Source organism: the organism of the source record quoted next, unplaced genomic scaffold, assembly GCF_019419815.1.
Source record: "Pyrus x bretschneideri cultivar Hongxiangsu unplaced genomic scaffold, Pyrus_bretschneideri_v1 Contig21, whole genome shotgun sequence".
Lineage (NCBI taxonomy): Eukaryota > Viridiplantae > Streptophyta > Magnoliopsida > Rosales > Rosaceae > Pyrus > Pyrus x bretschneideri.
In genome coordinates this window covers 5,388,522-5,412,666 of record NW_025999513.1, presented here as the reverse complement: position 1 = coordinate 5,412,666, position 24,145 = coordinate 5,388,522, and the positions used below count along the sequence as shown (strand labels likewise).

Below are 24,145 nucleotides of genomic sequence, written 5' to 3'. Positions count from 1 at the left end.
TGAAAAATAAAAAGAGGTGTGTGAATAGAACATTCTATTTTTTATTGTCCACAATTACACCCGAAGGGTAGCTTTAGCCATTTGGTGGTGACACGTAACTTGCATGATTAATTATGGGTTTCTACAATCATTCGTACACGTAGTGACAAAGAGGATGATGACAGCAAATATTATACATAAAAACGAACGCTGTACTTTTCTTGGTGGACCTTTTTGAGATAAAAATTAAATATAATTACGAAAAGACCTTGCTTTTCTATGCGTGTTCAATCTGAATATGAATTCAACATAAAATTAGTGAGTCACTTTTCCACGCGAATCTAAGCATGCACCATCTTTTCTTTCCTCTTTCTTGTATTTAGTAGGGATCGTTTTCTCACTCTAGTAGGAGGAGAGCTTTTGTGATTGAAGACAGATTGTCTGCCTTCTTGTTTGGAGATAGGAAGGGAAGGACATTCAAATAGGAGGGCAGACAATCTGCCTCCTTTGTGATTATGGTTGTAGATGCTTTCTGACTTTGTTAATGATGGTTTTTTGTAGCGGTTGTGGTTTGTGCACTTGGCAGAAAATTATGAAGAAGAAGTTCGATATTTTGAGGTGACTCGTATATGGCTTCTTTGACAACGATGCATCATACGGTGTTATGATCTTTTCCTTGTGGTGCATTTACGTTAATTCTCCAACTTGTAAAGTTTAGTTCTTGTGAGTGTTTTTTTTTTTTTTTTTTAAATCCTCTGGGGCTATAAGAAATTATATTGTATTTCTAATTATTTTGTAATTGTGGAGTTGCGATATCAATTTTAGAAGTAGGGTGTGGATTCCAATTTTGGGAGAGAAAAGAAACTGGAAGCAAATTTTTCAGTAGTCAAAGAATCAGTATCAGTCCTATTCTGATTTCTTAAACATTTTAGTTACCAATTCTCAATGAGAATAAGGACATATAAGGTGATGCGGAACACAATAAGATTAATATATAATCAAAAAATAGATAATGTTAGGTAGAATAAATTTGTAAACTAAATAATATGTCATCTACAGAAATAAAGCATGTTTATCAACGTTTAAGTAATAATCAAATCATCAACTTCTATGTCATTCAATCATCTGCTTTACATAATTTAGTTACCGAATTTAGTTTTTACTCGTATAAATATCATGAAACATACTTTTGGCTCTTTATATATAATTAGGAAAACTAATGAAAATAACTTGAAAACTTGAAGTTTTAACGATAAGGACAAAATAAAGAGTAAAGAGAATAGTACCAAGATTGATTTTTTAGTGTAAAAATATGGTTTTTCGTTAAAATGAACAGTAGCAGGAGCTTTTCGTTAAAATTTCCTATTTAATTATCATAGAAATGATTTAATATCTAATAATCTAATCCATTAATTAATTAATTTAAGTTTTGTGGTAAATTGGATCCACAGTCATATGCTGGTGGATCTCCAACTTGAAGAACCCCGAACTTTCAAATCGGTTCCCTAAACCCATCACCCTTGTGGTACACTTCTCTTTTGGCAAAAAAGCTTGCTTTAATTTAAAGCATGTGATTAGGTTGAGATCCAGTGGAGTTTTTAATTTGAATTAAAGTTTAATCAAATATTAATTAATTTCCACACCCAATTAGCTCTCCCACCATCTTTCCTTTTGGTGGTCAAATTTCATAATATTGGCTCCGGTGGACCCCTTTCTAATACGACAATAGGGAGGAAGGTGGTGTTATATATAAATAAATAGTTCAACTAAATTATAGGTAAATTAAGTGTTGTGAATAAAAAGCAAGCTATCATAACTTCATAAGCAAACACACTTCTTTTTTTTGGGCAAACAAATTAGGTGTGCATTCATGAATTATGATTAAACATAAAGTCAGATGATAGGAGACGGGATGACAAGAATCAAACTTATATTGTAAATGCGGAAATACAAGTACTTTATTGGGCAAACGAATTAGGTGTGCATTCATGAATTATGATTAAACTTAAAGTTAGATAATAGGGGAGGGGATGACAAGAATCAAACTCTTATTGTAAATGCGGAAATACAAGTACTTTATTAAATTCTTGTTGTAAATGTAGGGTTGTAAATGCTCCATCATTGCAATTAATAATAAACTTTCAATTTATGAATTCTCAAGATTATAAAACAAAGTTAGAATTTTAATAAAAAAATAAAATCATGTATTTCACCATTACCAACACTATTGCCGTCGCTGCCACCACCATCAAAACATTCTCCATTCCCTCACCATCATCAACCATTGCCACCATTTTTGACACCGACATCACTCTTGCCATCATGTGCACCACCACTTGTACATTTGCCAGCACCACCGTCACCATATTATCCACCTTCATTACCCCAACCACCACGTCCATCACCACATTCATTGTATCACCTACGCAATCACCATCATCACCACCACCACCGCCTGTCATCATGGCCACCACCACCACCATTACCAGATTCTCCACTCCATTACCCTCACAATGGCCACCACCACCACTTTTACCATCTCTGCCACCATTGGAGCCACCTGCCACCATTACCAACAACACTACTCCCTCCACCCTTGCCCTCTATTGTCACCACTACTACCACTACTCTAACTATCATTGCTACTAACACCACTTTCGTCATAACCACCATCCATACCACTACAATTACTACCAAACATAAATTCATATATATATTTTTTACATTTGGCATCAGACTTGTTTGTAGTGTTTACATTCTCAAAAATCATTTTTGGATTAAACTACCAAACACATCCTCAAATTATAAAAAATTTAAATCCTATTTGTCATTTTCATTTTACAAAACAATTTTTAAAAAATGTTCTGTAAAACGTAGACGGGCTCTTAGTTTGCCAAAATGAAAACCAAGTGGACAGAGGGTTTCACTTTTTCTCTTTCCCCATAGGTCAGAAGATCATTTCCCAAACATTAAAAAGACAACCATTTTTCATTGAGAAATGCTAAGGAGACTCTCAAAAGTGAAATTCTCTATGAACTCTCTGCTAACTCATATTTTTTTGCACAATATTAAATTATTTTGGCACGAGAATTAACATTAAGACTGTAAAATGACAAGAAGTCCATGAAAAATCGCACTTTAAGAGAGTATGCTTAGCATTTATCTGTTTCACTTCCAAGTTCATTTTTACACAAACAAAATCCACGGTGTCCAAGAGTTTGAACTTCCTCCTTCATGGGTTTGATATGTTGCAGGTTTCATTGAGTGTCTAAAATGCGGTTGAAAGATCATAAATACTTAATTATGTTCCAAAATTTAAAAAATCAACTTCTGCCAACACTTTTGATTCGAAGTTTTGAGGTGCTACGTACACATAAAGCTGAGCACAAAAACATTTTCAGATAGTCGAACTTAAGATCTCAACTACAGTGGTAAGTGTTCTTAATCACTTGAGCCATAAACCTCTCCTTTGAATTTTTGGATCGGTTTAGTTGGTGTGAATGTGAATGGAGTTGGGCAAAGATAACCAACGTCTACACTTGGGGCAACACAGCCACTCAGTTGGACATCAAACCATCTCAAAAGCCAGACAGTCGTAGATCCGAGCCTAATGGGGCGCAACGAACGACATCCAAGCAGTTGCCAAAAATGTAGGCATGTATTACAGTATCAGCACTTGACTGCGGTGCATACGGCCAGGCTTACGCACCACCAAGCTACTATCCACTGCATCCCTTACCACCACATGCACACACTCCCAATAAATTAACCTCAAACACCACCTTCTAAATTCACATCAATTACTTAATCTTCTTTTTCGTCGTCGTCGTCTTCTTCTTCTTCTTGTTATCGGTGATTAATTAGCAAAACTAAAATTATGGCGGAAGGTGGTAACAAGAAGCCGTTGATGCTAGTCGCAGTGGACGACAGTGATCATAGCTTTTACGCGTTGGAGTGGACTTTGGATCATTTATTTGCTCAGGGCACCAACCATCCTTTCAAGCTCGTCATTATTCATGCTAGGGCTTCTCCCTCATCCGCACTCGGCGTCGCCGGATTCGGTAATCAATCAGACTAATCTAAATTAATTAATCACTTTATTCTGATTCATTAGTTTGTGAGGATTTTTTTTTTTTTTTTTTTTTTTAAATTTTCTGATTGAAATGCAGGTTCTGGGGAGTTTATAACTTCCTTGGAGTCGGATATGAAGAAAATATCTAGTAAGACCGTGCAGAAGGCCAAGGACTTTTGTACCAGTAAAAAGGTAATGGAAGCGTTGTAAATAGTAAATACCGTTCATAAGTATCACTTGATAAAGAGCTATAAATGATACATCGACTGTCATATGATACGATCAACTAATAATATGATTTATCGAGTCGATGAGGTTAATTAGTAAGTTTGCAGGTGGAAAATGTGGAAGTGGAGGTAATGGAAGGCGATCCAAGAAATGTTATGTGCGACGCTGTGGATAAACATCATGCCTCCCTTTTGGTTCTTGGCAGTCACGGTTATGGACTCGTAAAGAGGTCCGTTTCTCCATTTCTCAGTTCTCATGCTTTGTATAAGTGGAAATGTTATGATCAATCGTATAAATCGAGTTCACGAAATTAGAATGATCGTAACTAACTCACGTGCGTATATGCAATTAATCTTAACATTTGTCTTGTATAAAAAATGTGTTAGATAATTAATCCGTGACACAGTTCAAATACATATTTGCAGGGCGGTTCTGGGAAGTGTAAGCGACTATTGTGCCCACCACGCAAGGTGCTCCGTGATGATTGTGAAGAAACCTGTCACGCGTTAAGCCATTTCCTTCAACGTTACATATAAATAAGTAAAGCTATTCGGGCCTAAGAATAGTGATAGGCCATATTATTTGGACTTTAATTTTCAGGGTAATCGAATGATGAATTGCAGTTTGTTTTGTAACCATCTATTGTTGGATTATATTGCACAATATTGCGCGATATCTCGCATTGCGGATGAATTTTTGCAACATAACGTGAAAATTACTTTTCTTGCCCAACCCGACGAAAATCTTTATGTCCTCTCCCTCTCCCGATACCAGACGCCAAGCCTCACTCTTCTCACATACACAGCGGCAGCGTCTCCTCTCCTTCCTTCATGCCTCTTTCCTTTTGCACCTCCGTGCTGGGTAGGGGCGGCACTTTAGACCGAACCTGTTACCCGATCCAACCCACTAATTAGAATTAATATTTGATGGAATGCTTAACAAGTCAGATTGTTAAGGATGAACTTGTCAATTACCATTAATTAATTAACGGGTCATTTTGAATTTACCCCACAAACACGTGTCAGTTTGAGTTTATTTAGATTTGTGTTGATATTTGTTATTCCTCCAGGCCTCCATGCCAGGTCCTCATGGATTTTTCAATCATTTTTTCTTTCCTCCTCCTGTTGTGTATGTACATGTGTGATGTGCTGCTGGGTTGTTTGCTTTGTTGAAAAATATGTCAGATTTTGCTAACAAATGGGCCAAAGAAAGTTGGGCAAGGAGAGATGAGCAAAACAAGTACGGAAATGGAATTGGATTCTACATGAAATTCTTGAACTTGAATTACATAAATTTTGGTTTCCTTATTATGCATGAATGTGAAATTTTTGTTAATTAAATGTGTTTTTAGTGGAAGAATAGATATTTTTATTCACTATTATTCTCACAGCTATAAAGCATTGTGCGAGAATTTTAGCTAAGTACACACAATAAAGATGAATACCACTAAACAAACAACACATCAATCATCATCCATGAGAGTCGACATAAAATCTCTGATTTCCTAATAAAGATGAACACGACTCAACCGTAGTGCTAGAGTTTCTCACTCCAAAAGTCAGATGGCATATTTGTAAACAAGGAAAAACAAGGCTCTGTACAGACTGAATGCCTGGTATAGTTATGAAACATCCTTCTACTTGACAAATATATTTAGATTTCTTTGTGAAATTGGAAGAGGAAAAACGACTTGCATCAGGTTCTATTACCAATTCCAACTATTTTCACAACTGTTTGCAGACAAACGAAAGTAATTGATTTCAAACACAATATTATTATTTCTCAACCAAAATTTAGAACCAAACAAATTAGAAATCAATGTCGAAATACCATTAAAACCAAGATAGAAGGCATATAAAACCAAGTCAACAAACGCGTGGAGCTTACTATGCCAATTGCTTAGCACTTGATCTCCTTCAAACCATGAGCAAAGTAGATAAATGTTGGGTCGGTCGCACCCTCATTGTAGTAGGCAAAGACCAAACCGCCATCATCATGCATGCTTTCCCCAACAAAGCTGCAAAAGAGCATCTGGTTCAATACTGCTATCTTTCAAGTAACAGATTATAGTTCAACTGATGCAATACTTTTGCAACATTAGATTATAAATACAGGACGGAATCAACAAAACTTACAATTGGAGGTCGCTGAGCTTCCCAAGCAGAAACTTGGTTGCTGCCTCAATGTTCTTCTTAAATACCTCTTGGCTCCCCCCCCCCTCTTCTCTCCAACTTGGGTGTCAACAGTTTGATGTACCTCTTCACCCATGTGACAAACTGCTTCTTGTCATATGGAGGTTGCTCCTGCAAGCGTCAGACAATAACAATCAACTTCTACTCGTAAAGAACCTTGGAGAGCAACAGTACAGTGAGCACCACATACCTGAAGTCTAAATGTGTCGACAATGTCAACAACCTTGACGGCTTGATCATCAACACCTTCATCCTCACCGCCACCTTCAGCAGAGGGATTTGCACCAATGTCTACATCAACAGCTCCTTGAACAACCCACTGCAAAAAAAAAATCATTCAAACAAATTACAGCTAATCAACTATGCAATTCATAACAATCAACATATTAACCTTTTACAAGAATAACCCCATAACTGCAATGATCAATAACCACCACCTTGACTACACCCCGCAGGGAAAAAAGATTAATACTGACCAGGCAACGGACTACCCAACTATATATTATACTTTCATATTACATTGCGAACACAGCTAAATCTCTCTAACAAATGGTTAAACTTATAATAAAACTATAAAGATAGCTCAACAAGTGGGGGACCAAAAAAACCAAAGAATCGACCAACTCACCTATCCGTCAACTTCCCAAAGCACTCCATTGTGAATTTCCTTGTATGGAAACGAGTCCGAGAGAAGCTCATCACCTATAATAAACGCATGAATCTGGTCACCAACTTGATAAAAGAAATTCAACTAAATATATATGTTGAAGAAAACAAGAACATCGTATAACAAAAAGAAAAAAAAAAAAAAAAAGCAGATCCAGCAGAACATCATAAACAAATCTATAAACTTTACTAAGTACAACTGTTCAAGTAGTTTACACAATTAAGTTAAAAAATTGCATAGATATTTTCAATCCGAATATTTACAAATTACACGGACTACGCCAACAACATATCAAAATTATAAATTTGTAAGTCTAACATAAAATTCAAAAGCTTCAAACAATATAATTAATATGCAAAAGTACCCAGTACCAAATTACATAAAATAAATACAGAAAGAGTTAGAAAACTATAAATCGCCGAGCAATATAAATTCGATATTTTCTTGATCATTATGATCCAGTAGCTTCATAAATTATAAACATGCAACAGCACCCAGAAACAAATTACATAAAATAGATACACAAAATACCACCAAACACATCAAAACAATTAGAGCAGCGAGATTAAACAGAGATTCAATTTCGTATTTTTTTTGCATAAGATCAGTCCCGACGAATCGAAACCCTAATTTTGGAACCGAAAAAAGAAAAAGAAACCCTAATTTAAGCATACGCGGAAGATTGGGGAGAAATTTTTTACCAGTAAGGAGATTTTGGCAGACCACCATGATTGAGCTCTCGGATCGCCCCAACAAGTTTACGGCGGAGTTTGAGAGGAGGGCAGAAACCGACGCGGCAACGATAGCAAGAGAGTTTCTAAAACCCACTGGTAACTATTATATATACGAGGCGAGGGTTTGGGAAGAGCACAGCAAGAGGCTACGCAACTACGAGAATGCACTTGATTTTCTGTAAAATTACTTGTAAGCCCTTTTTGATGTTCGCTTCCGAATCCGAGTAGGACGAGGTTTCTGGATCGTCGGAGCGGACTAACTCTTAATTTTGGCCTAAATAGGCCTGTTGAAATTTGTATTGGGCCCAATTAATTCAAGTTTAATTCGGATAGGCTTTTTAGCCAAAATGGTCTATAAAATTTACATAACTCATCACTTTGGTTCTTGAGATTTGAAATCAATAAAAGTGATCCCTAAGTTTATCCACCATCAATCATTTTAATCATTCCTTGAAAAATCTCCATTAAATAAAGAGAAAATGACAAAAGACCCTCAATTTTTGTCAAATCATTGTGGCCTATTGTTTATTAAATTAAGGGTATTTTTGGCATTTGGTCCCTATTTAACATAATTTTTCAAGAAATGACCAAAATGATCTTCTATTGATTTCAAATCTCAGGGACTAAAGTGATGAGTTATGAAATCTCAATGACTAGGTTAAAAAGTCATTTGGATATAATGGTGTTCTCCACATACTTATTTTTACTTTTCACACCTCTCATTTTCGACTGTTGGATTAAATAAATTAAAGAAGATCAATGAACAAAAATTAACAGAAGTGTGTGGGAGGTAAAAATGAGTGTCTGGATAGCACTACATTAGGATATTGTCTACTAATTTGAACATTTATCAATAAACATGGTTTGTCAACCATTTTCTTAAAATATCATCTATGTCCTTATATTTCTTATTTGTATCCTTAATTGCACTAAATTGATCATAACCTTTCAAAATATTTCAAACACCTATCCAACCTTAAATGATGATTCCAATCGGTCCTAACATTTACATAATAAGGGGGCGTTACGCCCTTGTTGGAGTTGATTCAGCCTCAAATACTCGACCGCTCCAATATTAGGATTTACTTAACATCCCACGCAAATTGTATGTGTGCAATTTTGAGTTTGGTCGTGTCAAAATGGTTACATATTCTTCCTTTGCCGTTTGAGGTTATTCGAGCTCATTCAATTGCGCCTTTGATGAAACTAGTATCAACAACGAAAACTTAGCGCAATGATAATTTTAATGTTTTTACCACCAAAATTATTTTCCTTTGCCAGCTGCCCAAGACAAATAAGAAAATTGCATTATATGACTTTAATTGTCACACAAATTTCAAAAGGATGGAAACAAAGCCAATAGAGTGTTTCAGTATTGATTGACAGACGTCAGATGTTAAGCAAATAATATCCTTCAACATTTAATATCATCACTCTAATAACAATTGTGTGTAACGCATTACGTCATTGTAACGCTCATATGTAATTTTTTAAATAAAAAATCAATGTATTTTGTCGAGTGTATCAAAGATTAAATCTCAACCGTCAAATTATCATTAGCCCACTCACCATCCATGCAACTCAAAAAAGTTCAAACATGTCTAAAACCACACCAAGCCTACACATCCAAACATCAACCAACCAATATCGGAAACCCCTCCACGTGTCAACTGGGCGTTTCACCGCATTAATCACACCCATAGACTCGACCACAGGAAATCAAGTCCTCTTTTAACCTCCATTGATACACTTGCCACTCTTACCGTACGTAGACGCTGGAGAAAACCCAAATCGGTTTAATTTTTGCTCCCTTCAGAGTTTTTCCCACCTCTGCTTTTTCTGCTCCTCTTTACATACTCTCTCTCTCTCTCTCTCTCTCTCTCTCACAGAGCGCAAATGGATTCTCCAACATCGTCCGTTTTGTCGTCGCCCTCAGCCGTGAAATGCTCCATCTGCATGGAGGGGGTCTCCGACGACTGTGGCCGCACTGTCGTCAAGCTTCAGTGCTCTGACTTGTTTCACCTCGGTTAGCTGATTTTCACACCCTTTTTTTCTTCGCATGCATGCGCGTTTTTAATCGAACTGAGTTTGAAGAATCAATGAACAAAAAGAAACCGCGATGTGTAGAAAGAGTAAAAAAGCGTACAAAAATCACTTTCCTTAATTTGATATCCTGTAATTCATAAAAAAGGCTCTCTGTGTTGTTTGAATAAGGATCAGGAGAACACTGGAGGATTTCGAAAAATCGGGTTGCCTGAAATTTGTCTTGTGACTCTGTGTGCCTAGGCTGTTCGACGAACTAGCTGTTTTAACAGCATTGATGTAAATCATAGAACTTAAAGTAGTTTAAATTGAGTTAATTAGAAATTATAAGATTTAACATTTTTCTTGGTGGAGCTATAGATTGCATTGGTTCTGCATTCAACGTAAAGGGTATCATGGAATGCCCCATCTGCGGCGAGATTGAGGATGGCGTATGGAGGTACTTTATATCTGGTAGCCCTGACCGTGAGCTCAACGTATCTGAGGACGAGATGGATTATGAGAACAGTCCTATGGAGTTCTTTGACATGGTAAAAGCAATGACAACATTTTTCAATTTCTCTTTTTTTTGTCAAATCAAACAAGCTTCGCGGAAGGTTGTTTGATTTTTATGTTGTTAGACTGTAAAATTCATCCATTTTTAGTTCGTAAGTACGTTTGTGACTGTTTCAGGGGTTACAGGGAACTATGTTACGCCGTTTTTATCATGGTGAATGGTAAGCATTGTTTCTACCGTGCAAGTTCCTTACATTCCTTCCGCTGCATTTTTGTGTTAGATATTGCTCTTGTACGACCTTAAGTGTCACCGGAATATACAAAATCGTTATGTTTTACTGACATGTGAAAATTGTGTATATTCGTGTTGTTTAGGCTGTTTATTTAATAGGCTAGATTGATATGTTAAATTAACTCGTGTCTCGTTACTTGTATTCTTTCCTTTCGATAGCTTTTATATGAAACAGCAATGATCAAATTGATGAATCGATTCTTCTCTAGAGATTAGAGATCATTTCCGTTTGCTCTTTGAGCGGTTACCGGAAAAAAAGTTAACTTATGCAGAAAACGTCAATTGTCCTAGGATTTGAACGATCATGAAACTCACTTATATTTCCAGGCAGTTTATTGAACTTCACATCATGATTAGTGCCTCTTTTTGTCTTATATCTGTATGTTCAAAACTTGCAGGGAAATGGGATGGTTACCGCCTACCCATCGCAGTAAGTTCATCTTCTTTCTTTTTTTTTTCACCTTAAATTCAAATTACCAGTTGATGTAAAACTAGTTTCATGACAGGCTCAGAACCACATTTCGGAGGGAATTTGCTTGCCCCCTATTCGGTCTTTCCTGGCTATCCGTATACCAACAATCAATGGAATGGCCCTCCCGTACCCAGCGAGGTATTGCCTTCGAATCCTTCCCGGATTGACTGGAGACCCGAACCTTTACTTTGTGATAGCTATACCAATTTGTTTCCAACGGGCAGCTATACTGGTGGTGCTAATTGGTCTTCAGTTCCTTCCGCAACCTTGAGTTCCGGCGTTGATTTTACTGGCATGCCAAATGCACCGTTTGTTCCACAAATTGCTGACTGCGGGTAAGCTTTTGATAAACTTAAAGCCCCCCAAATCATTTTGAAAGATGGATTTGTTCGTTGTTTTTCATTTTTCTTAAATAGCGTACTGAATCTTTAATCGCATGCTCCTTTTCTGTGTAGCATGCGTGTTCAAACCAGTTATGAATCTCCATTTGCTCTTGCTTATCAAGGAAGCAATGATCCACTTCCTCCCAACTTCCAAATGATGCAGCAGTCGCCAACCAATTTCCCTTCACAAGCAGCGCAAGCTTCCATGGGAAGATCAAATGACGCGCCTTCACTTGGAAGTTGGGCAGGGCAGCCTGGCTTGATGGAAGTTGGAGTGTCCGTGCAACCAAGCTTGATGGACTGGCTTCAGGCAGGGCAGCCAGCACCTTCACTTGAACAGGCTGCAGACTCCAATTCATTTCTCGTCAACATGAACTCTGACCTGTCGGAATCAGCAACCAACGGCCATCGCCTTGTCCAGGAAGGAAACGAGGTCCAACCTTTCCATCTTTTTCCAGAAGAAGCGGGTCCTCTGACTTATTTTTTCCCTGAAGTGAATCAGTAAGCCGATATCGTAGCAGAAAATGCCTGAATTGCTACCCCGTCAAAAATTTATTACCGCAGCTGCATTGCCTCTTTCAATGAGAAGCATAAACTTCAATGATGAACTGCAAAACTATAGATATAGTTTATGAAGTTGTTATTTCGTGCTTGTTTTATGCAAGCAACCACAGTGAAACAGTATATGTTGAAATATCTCTCAAAATCTCTAACTTCAACTCCAAGTCGTCCTTTTGTTTTTTTGGATACGAGCGATATCGGCGGACGGCTAAACACAACATAGAACTTCGGATCCTTCCACCATGTGCCCCGGATTCGCCATGTTTATCCTATAACTAGCCTTCTAATTTTTCCTAATCACGAGCCCAAACGAGTACTAATTGTTGGACGTTGGACCATGATCCAACGGTTAATAGGTCTACACAATTAATTTAAGGAATGCTTGGAATATAAATAAGATTAGGATTTGGATAATAGCTATAGCTTGTACCCCAAGTAAAGTTAATGTATTTCGGATTTCCTTGGGGAATCATGGCTTCTAATTCTATCCTCTTTGGATGAGATTTGGTTTATCAATTATCCTTGGACTACAAGGAATCCTAATGACATTATGGGAAGATTCATTAGGGTTAAGTCCATATAAATACAAGGCTAAGGTCCTGCTCACAATACATAGAAAACTCATATGAACGCCCCATTAGTTATGAGTATAAAGGAGTGCTAAGTGTGTAGAAGACTTTGGTCAACTAACACATTATTATGCAGGATTCCAATACAATTTCCACTGAAGGAGAAGTCCATGGTTGAGCCTATTCTGCACGGTTCTATCAAGGGCGGTTCATCTTTCCTACATGCCATGTTGACTTCCAATATTTTATCAATTGAGCATAATTTATAGATTATTTCAGGTTAGTGTTTTTAGTTGTTTATGAAATATATAAAGTTTAACACTAATCGCCATTTAAGAGGGTAAAAACATCATTTTCTTGAGGCTATTTTGCGGCCCTACTAGTATTTTGTTAATGAAAACATGTTAGTTGACACGCTTTGGATTATGAAGAATTGGCTTGTCGATTTTGCATTATCCTCTAGCTAGTCATTTTAACTAGAGAAATGAACCAGACAAAATATCATATCAGTCAATCATTGTTATCATCGCTATTACAGAACCTTACATGAGATTTTCACCTCAAATGGCTCCTTCAAAGCTATAAATAAATATAAGGACTGCATCAGTATTCTTTTTTTAATTTTGATATGTTTGTAGGATGGATAACTATCGGTCAAAACTACTGGCCTTGGTTCTCTTTCTTGGGCAACTCAATAACTTTGCCTCAAATAATTGCCAAGCTATTGGAGATGATGAGATTTGACTATAGTTAAAAAAAATTAGTTTTTAGATTCAAATCTCGTGAATGGTAAATTTGATATCAAATTAAATTTTTCATTGTGTGACTTGCCGAACTCTTCCTACCCTACTCATAGCGTAAAAATATCGTTGGACTAAAAAAAAGAAAGTAATTAGCTAAAATGAAACTTGATGGTGAAAATTTACAATGTCTTGCAAGTTAGGGGTAAATAAGATAAAAAAAAAAAACGTTCGGTTTCAGTTTTATTTTCCCGAGAAAATTGAAGACCCAGTTAAGCGGGAAACCCAAAATTTGAAAATCAGGTCCAACCAGGGAGAAAGGGGTTTCATTCAGCCAACAATTTTCACGGAGACCTCCAGATCAAAGCAGGCATGGAGGAAACCATAACCCGAATAGTCACGGAGCTCGAAGAACTCCGCCACTCCGACAATCCCTCCGACCCCCAAATCCAACCCATATCGAATTCCACCCTCGCCGACCTCCAAACCCTCTTAGACATTGCCCTCTCCGACGATGACCCAGAACTCATGGACCGCCTCCACGACAAGCTCTCTTCCAAGTCCATCTCTCTGTCCAATCTCGTCCGTCAGATCGCCTCCGCCATGGATTTGGGCCGTGCCCATCTCGCCCTATCGGCTTCCAATGTCTACCTCTCTCTCCTCCTCTCTCCCAATTCCCCCGTCTGCACTCTCTTCACTCCCATGGCCTTTCTCTCTCTCCTCCAGTCAATTCGCCGGTCGCTCAAGCATCGTCCTGTCGGCCAATCGAGCCATGGGTCCTACGTTGCCGGTAATAAGAAGAGAAAGGGCCGGGCCATAAATCAGGGTTCGAAGAATTGTGCCAAGAATGCTATTGATGAGGATTGTGAAGGCGAAGAGAGGGAATTCGATATTCGGGTCTTGTTTACTGTTCTTGAAAGGTTAGAACTTGTAATCGGTTTGATTCATTTGGACCGGTTTCCAGATAGTTTGAAGTCTTTGGTTCAAACTGTGGCTGAAATTCCGGTAATGGGGCTCGAAGTCTGCGGTAATTCAGGTAGCTATAACAAACTAACCGATTTGTGCTCACGGATTTTGCTTAAAGTGTTCATACCTGAGCATGGAGACCAAGCTAACATTGCAGCCGAGGTGTTGAAGTCATTGTCTCCAATGATTCTTCAGTATAAGTTGCAGGTTCGGTTTTTCGCGTTGGGGTTTGTGACGAATCAGATGATGAGTGTGGCTAAAACACTTGAAGGTGTCAAGAAAGCAGTAGTGAATTTTCCAAGGTATTTGGTACAGAAGTCGCCGGAGAAGTCAGAGCCTCGGTCTTTGGCTGTGGAGTCTATAATGGAGGTTGTAAGAGTTATGGAGTTTGAGGACCAAATTGGATTTGTGGATTATGTAGTGAAGATGACTCAAGGTAAGGCGAGCTTGAGGCTCTTGGCGGTTGACCTTATTCTGGCACTAGTGACATCATTGAGAGATACATTGGGATTGAATTCGGAAAGTGAAGTGATTGATTCATTGGGGTTCAAATGCTTGGAGGCTTTGATTCAACGCTGTTCGGATTCAACCGCTGGAATTCGAGGTCGTGCTTTATCAAACTTGTCACATCTGGTGGGCTTGTTGTCAAGTGATGAGAGGGGCCGTGATGTGCTGAAACAAGTTATGGGGCTTGGCAATGCAAGTGACCAGAGGCCTGACGGTTGGGTAAATGAAATTTTGATGAAGAGGTGCATGGATGAGAAGGCAGGTGTGAGGAAGGCTGCACTTCTTTTGATTACCAAGTTGATAGCCATTCTAGGCAGTGGCTTTGATGGAGCCTTGCTCAAGACAATGGGAATGGCTTGTTCTGATCCACTTGTTAGCATACGCAAGACGGCAATTTCAGCTCTTTCAGTGGTAAGTTTCCCACTGTTCTTCATCAACCAAATGTTTTGGTTATGGTTTCTAATTGGTTTATATATTTTGTGTAGTTAGTTAATGTTCCAAATTATGAGCATATAACTGGCTTGGAATGCTTTGTTTAGCTTCCCAAGTCCCATAAACCATTAAAAAAATGTATACTTTTGGGAACTTATCTTGAGTTTATCAAAAGGATTGCCATGTTAACTTCTTCCCAGCCCCAGGACCACAATTTCTAACTCACAATGGTTCTCTTAGTATATAAACTTTCAGAAATCCGAACTTTTATTTGACAGAAAAATCTCAATTAAATTTCTGTCAACCACTTTGTAGAAGCACATCTGTATTTGCTGACAATTTTTTACAAGTCGTTATAATATTCTTTTAGTGTACACTTTTGGCTGATGGGTTGGTTTCAATGAGATACATATCTTCTGAACTAAAGATCAAATCAGATAGAGAATGAGAAATATGCTTCATTAAGTTTCTCTTCGTGGAAATTATTTGGCTTGAAAAACCATATGGATGCCTGCCTTAGAGTTAGTGCATATGTTCGTGATCACTTTATGTGTTCTTTTTTACTTGTACATGTAATGGACTTATTTTTGTGCAACTCCTGATATTATTTGTTGGACCTCTGCATTGACCTCTTAGGCCTTCAGAACATTCCTGGATGAAAGGGTGGCAACTGAGTGGCTACATTCTGTTCCACGTTTAATAGCTGATAATGAGTCTAGCATTCAAGAAGAATGTGAGAACTTGTTTCTAGAGCTGGTATTAGAACGGGTATCGACTGTGGATTCAGTTATTTCACTTCATGATGAATCTGTAGCAAAAGGCACAGAAATGGATGTTGATTCGGTGTTTCCTGAAGGTGTTTTGTGTATATTGAAAGAGATTTGCAATGGAGAGGTGACACCTTGGGTGAAGAAAATTTGCACAAACCTGGGAAAGAAGAAACTGATGAAGCCCAAATTTGCTGTTTCACTTCAAAATATCATACGAACATCTGAGTCTCTCTGGCTGAGTCAATCCTTGCCAATAGAGAAATGGACAGCCCCACCTGGTTCTTGGTTTCTTTTATCAGAGGTGTCAGCATACCTTGCAAAAGCAGTGGACTGGGAGTTTCTTCATCATCATTGGCAGCTCTTTGACAACTATGGAGTGGGAGGAGAGGTTCAAAGGCCTATGGCTCAAGGATATGCACATGAAGAGGAAGAGGGTATTGATTCCAATTCCGTTGCTTGGGCGGGGGATCGTGTTTTTCTCCTGCAGACAATTTCTAATGTTTCTGTTGAGCTGCCCTCTGAACTTGCAGCAGACTTAGCTCACAACATGCTTAAAAGAATTCATGAGTTCAACATGCATTCAACAGAGGTAATATCTGCTGGTGTGAGCATATTGTTAAAATGTGCTCCTTTATTTAGTTGCTTTATGTAATGACAGGTTAATGCTCATGTAAAAGCACTTAGAACATTGTGCAAGCGGAAGGCTTCAAACCCAGAGGAGGCTGATGCTCTTGTTGAGAAATGGGTGGACAGGCTCATCAGAGAGGCTTCTACGATTTTAGAAAAGTATATTTCGGGTGATTCAGATGCAGTCAGAAAAGCTGACTTCTTTACGCCACCTAGAAGTGAGACTAGAAAGGGCAAGAGAGTATTGGCCATGTCCGGGTCATTGTCAAAAGCAGTCACAGCAGTTTACACCATTGGGTCTGTAGTTATCATTTACCCATCTGCTGATATGACCACCGTCATTCCACTACTGTACACTATCATCACTTCCGGAAATCCTGATCCAAAAGTTAATAAATTAACCGGGCCTGAAGTCTCCCTGAAGCAGACAGCCCCTTCGTTATACATTCAAGCATGGCTGACTTTGGGGAAGATCTGCCTTGCAGACGGAAAAATTGCAAAGAGTTATATTCCGCTGTTTGTGCAGGTTTGTTCATTGACTTTGCATTTTTTTCTGTTGTACAGTCTTTAAATGCTTTTTGGAAAGAGCTCATGGACACGTGGCCATGACAAAATGCTTCAGATTTCTGGGGTACCTAAAACCTAGAAACTGTTTTGCTAACAATTGTGCTCACCTGCTGCATACCAGTTTTACACACTTACCAATTATTCTCACATACGTATACTCATATATATGTATATTAGTCATATCTGCGTGTGTCAGCAGTTTCAAAAGTGTTCATTCTTAAATTCTTTGCTTCTTGTGTCTATATAAATAATTGAGTTCCAAACCTCACAACATTCTATAGGAACTTCAAAAGAGTGATTGTGCTGCACTCCGTAACAATCTGATAGTGGTGATGGCAGATTTTTGTGTTCGCTACACTGCTTTAGTTGATAGGTAAGACCTGTGAAACTGTACCTTAAAAAACTTGAGTAATATCTTTGACATTTACCTTTGAAACTTTATTGTTTGCTTTATAAGTTTCTGAATAGTTTTTCTTGAATCAACAGTTATATACCAAAGATCACAAAGTGTCTCCGTGATCCATGCGAACTTGTAAGAAGGCATACATTTATACTTCTCTCGAGATTATTGCAGGTATATGTTGGTTCTGCGTCTTACCTTTCCATTTTGATTGAAATCTAAGCATATAACTAGTTCCGTGTTTTATTCTGTGCTGGCATATTCAGAGGGATTACGTGAAGTGGAGAGGTGTTATGTTCCTCAGATTTCTCTTGTCAATTGTTGATGAGTCAGAAAAGATAAGGCAGCTTTCCAGTTTTCTGTTTAACAATATTCTGAAAGGTTAAAAGGCTTCCTCTCGCTAATCAAATTTCCAGTTGTGAAATTGCGGATGTGTTTGTCAATGAGATTTGACCATTCTGTATGATTTTTTGTCTTTCAGTGAAGGCACCTCTTCTAGGATATAACAGTTTCGTAGAAGCAATTTTTGTTCTGAATGATTGCCATGCCCACAATGGACACAGTAATGCTCAGGTATCACGAGCAGAGAGCCGACTTTTTTCCATCAGGTAAGGTGTGTCTGTCATCAATTGAAAGTAAGCAACTATGAAAATGAGATTATCTTAAATATAGTCCATGTTATTGTCCCCAGGGGGAACGATGAAAATTCGAGGTCTAAAAGAATGCAGATCTATGTTACTTTGCTAAAACAAATGGCTCCAGAGCACTTATTGGCTACCTTTGCAAAGTTATGCGCAGAGATTCTCGCTGCAGCATCTGACGGTATGCTCAATGTAGATGATGTTACCGGACAATCTGTTCTGAAGGTATTTGCTGCCTCACATGTTCAAAAACTTCTTTCATATTTCTCCGTTTGTCTGGAATATGTATAACTGTAATATGTTATACTGACACATTTGTGTATGTAATGGAACTTGTACATTCTGTGTCCTTCCAGTTTAACCTTTTGAGTCTTTTTATTGAGTTTCTTAGTAACATATTTCTAGATTTCTGATTGATCTCCTTTTTTATACGTGCTTTCTTAATTTTGAGAGCAGGATGCTTTCCAAATTCTTGCCTGCAAAGAGATCCGAATCCCATCCAACCGCGGATCATCAACTGACACTGGAGAAATGGACGAAGATGGTGGTGATAACAGCGGGGCATCTGCTAAGGGAAGGATAACTCAAGCAGTCAAAAAGGGGCTCATCCAAAACACAGTACCCATCTTTATAGAGCTGAAACGGCTACTGGAAAGCAAAAACAGCCCCCTCATCGGCTCTCTCATGGAATGCCTCCGAATCATTCTCAAGGATTACAAAAATGAGATCGAAGACATATTAGTTGCTGACAAGCAGCTCCAGAAGGAGCTTGTATATGATATGCAGAAGTACGAAGCATCAAAGGCCAAAACAACAGCTGCAGAGGCTGTTGCCATCAGCAAAAAAGCAATCAGCTTCAACTCCCCCGGCTTGTCTAAGATTGCTAGCGTGAGACATGCACAAAACCAGTTCAGTAGCAAAATGCAAGGCGACACACAACTGGCTTCTGCAATGGCAGATGCTGCTGCTGAAGCCACCGCACGGTCAGTGCTGAAGGAAGTGAACAGGGGGCTGCAGTCGCCCCCTCTTAGCGCGCTGAGCGTGCCTAAACTCAAGACATGCGAAGGAGGACGTAGCGCTCGCAGTGACCGGCCCTTAGATGTGTTAGAATCTGTGAGGAGAAGGCAGAATTTTGACTTTGATGAAGTGAACTAAATTAGGACACCAGCCCGTGAAATAAAAGGCTGCTAAAGTTAATGTTTTACGTTTTTTTATTTTTTTTTGGGTCTTTGTACTTCAATGTAAATATAAACAATGTTGATTCAATTAAAAAGTTGGATTATGAATAAATCCTAATCAACGTAAAATCAGTTTTTTTATCCCACTTGCGAATTGCTTCCGGTTGATTGCTTCCGTTAGTTTGAATTCTCTTTCTCGTTTTTCATCTTCTCCACGTGCAAGTTCTATTGCCATTCTCCTCTCATTCTAAACAACGGGTCAACCACTACCACTCCGTCTATTCCATTCTTAGATCAGCCACTACCGTTGCACCAACAACACTCTATTTCTCCCTCAATCTCCAACCTATTCCTCCATCTCTAAAACCAAACAAATCCTGGTTTGGGAGGAAATTCACCTCAACTCCAATTTTTCACCTTCAATTATATAAAGGATTCAAGATAAGTTTTTTAAAAGTGTGAAATTGAGAAATTTCAAATTAGACTGTTTGATTGTCGAATTAGGAGTCTGAATTTTTCTAATTAAGGATCAGAATTCTTTCGAGAGCGAAATAATTTTTTATATTACCGGATTTTAGGATCTGAAAATTTTAATTCGATAACTATATACAATTTGTTTGAACCGAAAATTTCGACCCACTTCGATTTTTGGAAGACCCTAGACCTAGTCAAAAAAAGAAAAAAGGGGAAGACCCTAAAAAAAAAAGGAAAAAGAAAAGAGGAAGACCTTATTCAAGTCCTTCTGCACTATGTACCTACGTGGCGTGGTCCGATTGGACGGATGAGCATTCATGGTGGCGTCAAATGAGACTCGCCGTTGAGTCCCTTGAAGCACCACTCCTCTGCTGTTGTGTTGGTTCCGCTTGTTCGTGTCCCAATCTCGAAACCTTGTCTCTCACACGAATTCAAGCACTCACCTTTCGAGGTTTCGATCCATTTATCAGGTAATTTTTTCATTTATTAAAACCCTAATTTTGTTTTAATCTCTGTATATGTATGTCTGCATCAGAATCTAATCTGCATTATTCCCTTTATTTAGGACGAATTGAATTCACGGACTGGATAATCTGAACCGAAAGCCCCATTTGTGGATTCGAATTGAGATTGGAATTTGCCCAATTCGAGCGCTGGTTTGTCCATGCTGGCATTTATTGTTCTTGTTATCGAGTTTTGGGAATTGGGTTTGTTGAATTGTTGAATTAGCAGTAGGTTTTTGACAATGGAAGGTAATAAGGATGAGGCTTTGAGGTGTGTTCGGATCGCCGAAGAAGCAATTGCTTCCGGCAACAAAGGGCGTGCCTTTAAATTTATTAAGATTGCACAACGGCTTAATCAGAATTTGCAAGTTGATGAACTTTTGGCTGCGTGTGAGGCAATTAATTCGGGGTCTTCCGCGTCTTCTGTTGATGAGAAGGGTGCTGGTGAGATTAGGAATGAGCCGGGTGTGGAGAAATTGGGCCGCGGTTTGAATGGGGAAGTTAGTTATACCGAAGAGCATGTTCAGTTGGTTAGGAAGATTAAGAGAAACAAAGACTATTACGAAATTCTTGGCGTGGAGAAGACTTGCTCGGTCGAGGACATTAGGAAGGCTTATAGGAAGTTGTCATTGAAAATTCATCCTGATAAGAACAAGGCTCCCGGTTCAGAAGAAGCGTTTAAGATAGTAAGCAAGGCTTTCAAGTGTTTGAGTGATGGGGATTCAAGGAGGCAGTATGATCAGACTGGATTGGTTGATGAATTTGAGTACAACCAGCAGCACAATAATACGAGGAGAAGGAGGAGGAGAGGTGGGAATGACTTTTTTGACGATGATTTTGACCCCGATGACATATTCAGGGCGTTCTTTGGTCGATCAGACATGTTTCGGTCAAGTCATGTTTATAGGACTAGTAGAACAGCTGGTCATCAGAGGGAGGAGTCTCAGGGAGGGGGACCTAATATCATGCTTCTTCTTCAAATATTACCTTTCTTGGTAATTTTGTTGTTGGCATATCTGCCCTTTTCAGAGCCCGTCTACTCTTTGCAGAAGATTTATAACTACCAGATTCCCAAGACGACAGAGAAATATGGAGTGGAATTTTTTGTTAAATCGCAAGCATTTGATGAGTGTTATCCCATTGGAAGTGCTGGTCGAGTTAACATTGAGAGCAGTGTTATCAAGGATTACAAAAATGTGCTTGCACACTACTGTCGGGTTGAGCTTCAAAGACGCCACTGGAGTAGGAATCTGCCTACTCCTCACTGCGACAAACTAAATAAGATTGGAGTAGCATGAAGGTAAGTTGTGATATTTTCTCAAAAAAAAGAGATCTGTAACTTTTACTTGTTCGTTGTGTCAAATGGTGCCAATGTTTTCTGTTCATTGTTTCCTTGATTAGAACGTGTCTTCCACTTTCCTAACCTTAGGTTTTCCTAACCTATTGTATGAATTGCATGATCCTGTAAGGGAGTTTAACGTTGCTCTTTCCTCTTGGTGCTATGTGTGTTTTCAGCACAAATTCATATTCAGCACAAGTTACTGACCCCTACTTATTTCTCAGCAACTGTAAAGTTGTCAAATTTAAGTCCTTTGAAGCATAAGTTGTGGACAATACCTAAGTTGCAGGGCCAAACACGAAAAGCAGTTTTCCGTGTTTGGGTACTCTTTGAGTGCTTTCATTTTAGTGTAGAACTGTATATGCTTCCCAGCCTTGTTTCTATCCCTGGCCAAAAAAGTTAATTTGAATCCAAGTGTCCTGTTTCTTTGTTGGTTGGTAATTTGGTATCATATTTCAAGTTAACCATTTTAACGACATTCTGTATTTGACTTTTTATCAAGCAGAGGCTATATGGCTGAAGTGGATGTTGAGTGCCACTATGTTGAGCCTGGACTTCAAAGTTCAGTGTGTTGATATTGTAAATGCTCCGGTCGACTTCTTTGAAAGTGACCAAGGATTGCTGATCCTCTCCAATATGACTTGCTGGCCATACAGCTGTTCAGGAATGTCGTCCAGGAAAGCGGTAGCGAGGGTTTTCAGCACCCTAATGGCATATCATTTGGCGAGAAATAATAGTGTATACAACTCTTGAAATTACCTGGAAGGTCAATACTAGTTACGAAAGTTTATGAAAAGTTGAGCAAGAGGTTTGTGATTGTGATTATTTTCGCTTTATAACACTACATTTTCCATGTGTTCTTTCTATCAGACTATGCGGTTGCTGTTTACAGTTTTGTTTTATTTGGTTCAGATACTAAGCATGTCTATATGCAAGTAGCGAGCCGTGCAGCTTAAGCATCAGCCCTTATCGTTCGTTATTTGTTGTTTCGAAGAATTTATCTCGTTTCTTAGCTGACTGTTAAGCATATCTTGTCCTTGACCAATGCATATAGTATGGAGGAAACTATATTGCTTTGATTTAGCTCTATTGTCTTATACCAGTGTCTTGATTTTCAATAGAGTTGTTAGAGAACAGTTTAATCCTCAGTGTCGCAGACTCCCAGCTCCATGTACCTCATAGACGAGTCCTCGTCCTCCGAGGATACATGTGATGTATATCGCAAGAGTCTGCTTGCCTCGGAGTCGTTCAGGGTATCAAAACAGAAGGGCACTGGTGTCCTATGGATGAGTTAAAGAACATCTCTAATGGGAATATAGGATATCTTTACAGTTTTAGTTCTGAATGAAAATGCATGGTTGCTCCTGTTCATTCCAACTTCATGAGATGTTCAATTTCACAAATTGAGTACCTTCCTAACTGACTTCTTTTACTGTGCTCGGGTCATCCGTCTAAGCAGGGGCGGACGCACGTTAGGGCAAGAATGGGCAGCTTCCGGTTCGGAGGCCGAAGTTCGACCACTCATTCGATTAAGGGTCTTTGGGTCTGAATTCCGTTCACATGCCTTTGTAATGTTTATATGATACATTTATAATCTTTCACATATAACATTTTGTGAGATGTTCATTGTTAACTTGATATCAATCCCTTGGTACTTGAAAATTTGTCACTCAAATATGTCAACGACACAACCCAAAGGGGGAAGCGAGCCATGAGGAGTGAGGGGTGGCATTGCCCTCGGGCGGCTGTTCTTTGTGTTTTTTTTAGTTAAAAAAAAGTTTTATGATTAAGTCACATGTTGCCATTTGATTAGATAAGTGAATTCACTTGTGTGTCACATCAGTACTTTAACAAAAAGGCCAAATTGATGAATTTCCAATTTCAGAGACTATTTTAATTGGAATGGTCAATTTAAGAGACTAATTGTATTCCGTTCACATGCCTTTGTAATGTTTATATGATACATTTCTAATCTTTCACATATAACATTTTGTGAGCTGTTCATTATTAACTTGATATCAATCCCTTGGCACTTGAAAATTTGTCACCCAAATATGTCATCGACACAACCCAAAAGGGGAAGCGAGCCATGAGGAGTGAGAGGTGGCATTGCTCTCGGGTGGCTGTTCTTTGTGTTTTTTTTTTTGAAGTTAAAAAAAAAAAGTTTTATGATTAAGCCATCTGTCGCCGTTTGATTAGATAAGTGGATTCACTTGTGTGTCACATCAGCACTCTAACAAAAACAATTGACATAAAATTAAGGGAAGGACCAGAATAATTTGCAGAGCCATTTTTCAAGGCCAAATTGATGAAT

At 38.6% G+C, this 24,145-nt stretch overlaps 3 protein-coding genes and 1 pseudogene across 4 annotated transcripts; 3 read left to right on the top strand and 1 right to left on the bottom strand.

The window, feature by feature from the left end:
- The first annotated feature begins 3,501 nt into the window (after positions 1-3,501).
- Positions 3,502-4,968, top strand: LOC125477315 (universal stress protein PHOS32-like). Its single transcript, XM_048584283.1, has 4 exons — positions 3,502-4,040; positions 4,149-4,243; positions 4,387-4,508; positions 4,705-4,968. The coding sequence occupies exons 1-4, from the start codon at positions 3,857-3,859 to the stop codon at positions 4,787-4,789; spliced, it is 486 nt and encodes a 161-aa protein (XP_048440240.1). The 5' UTR covers positions 3,502-3,856; the 3' UTR covers positions 4,790-4,968.
- A 982-nt stretch (positions 4,969-5,950) lies between these two features.
- LOC125477314 lies at positions 5,951-8,006 on the bottom strand (annotated as a pseudogene).
- Positions 8,007-13,710: 5,704 nt separating this feature from the next.
- Positions 13,711-19,656, top strand: LOC125477325 (condensin-2 complex subunit D3). The gene is made up of 9 exons (XM_048584292.1): positions 13,711-15,311; positions 15,969-16,691; positions 16,761-17,255; positions 17,578-17,669; positions 17,783-17,870; positions 17,963-18,077; positions 18,178-18,304; positions 18,388-18,562; positions 18,794-19,656. Exons 1-9 carry the CDS (start codon positions 13,800-13,802, stop codon positions 19,490-19,492), a joined length of 4,026 nt encoding a protein of 1,341 aa, XP_048440249.1. The 5' UTR covers positions 13,711-13,799; the 3' UTR covers positions 19,493-19,656.
- A 585-nt stretch (positions 19,657-20,241) lies between these two features.
- On the top strand, positions 20,242-22,843 carry LOC125477439 (chaperone protein dnaJ 49-like). 2 transcript variants are annotated; one of them, XR_007258507.1, is made up of 4 exons: positions 20,242-20,459; positions 20,555-21,792; positions 22,337-22,639; positions 22,744-22,843. XR_007258507.1 is itself a non-coding variant. In XM_048584546.1 (3 exons), the coding sequence occupies exon 2, from the start codon at positions 20,735-20,737 to the stop codon at positions 21,788-21,790; it is 1,056 nt and encodes a 351-aa protein (XP_048440503.1). In that variant the 5' UTR covers positions 20,242-20,459; positions 20,555-20,734; the 3' UTR covers positions 21,791-21,792; positions 22,337-22,731. The 2 variants fall into 2 exon arrangements, 1 of the variants encoding a protein (XP_048440503.1); XM_048584546.1 differs by lacking the exon at positions 22,744-22,843 and having other exon boundaries at positions 22,337-22,731.
- The last annotated feature ends 1,302 nt before the right edge of the window (positions 22,844-24,145 follow it).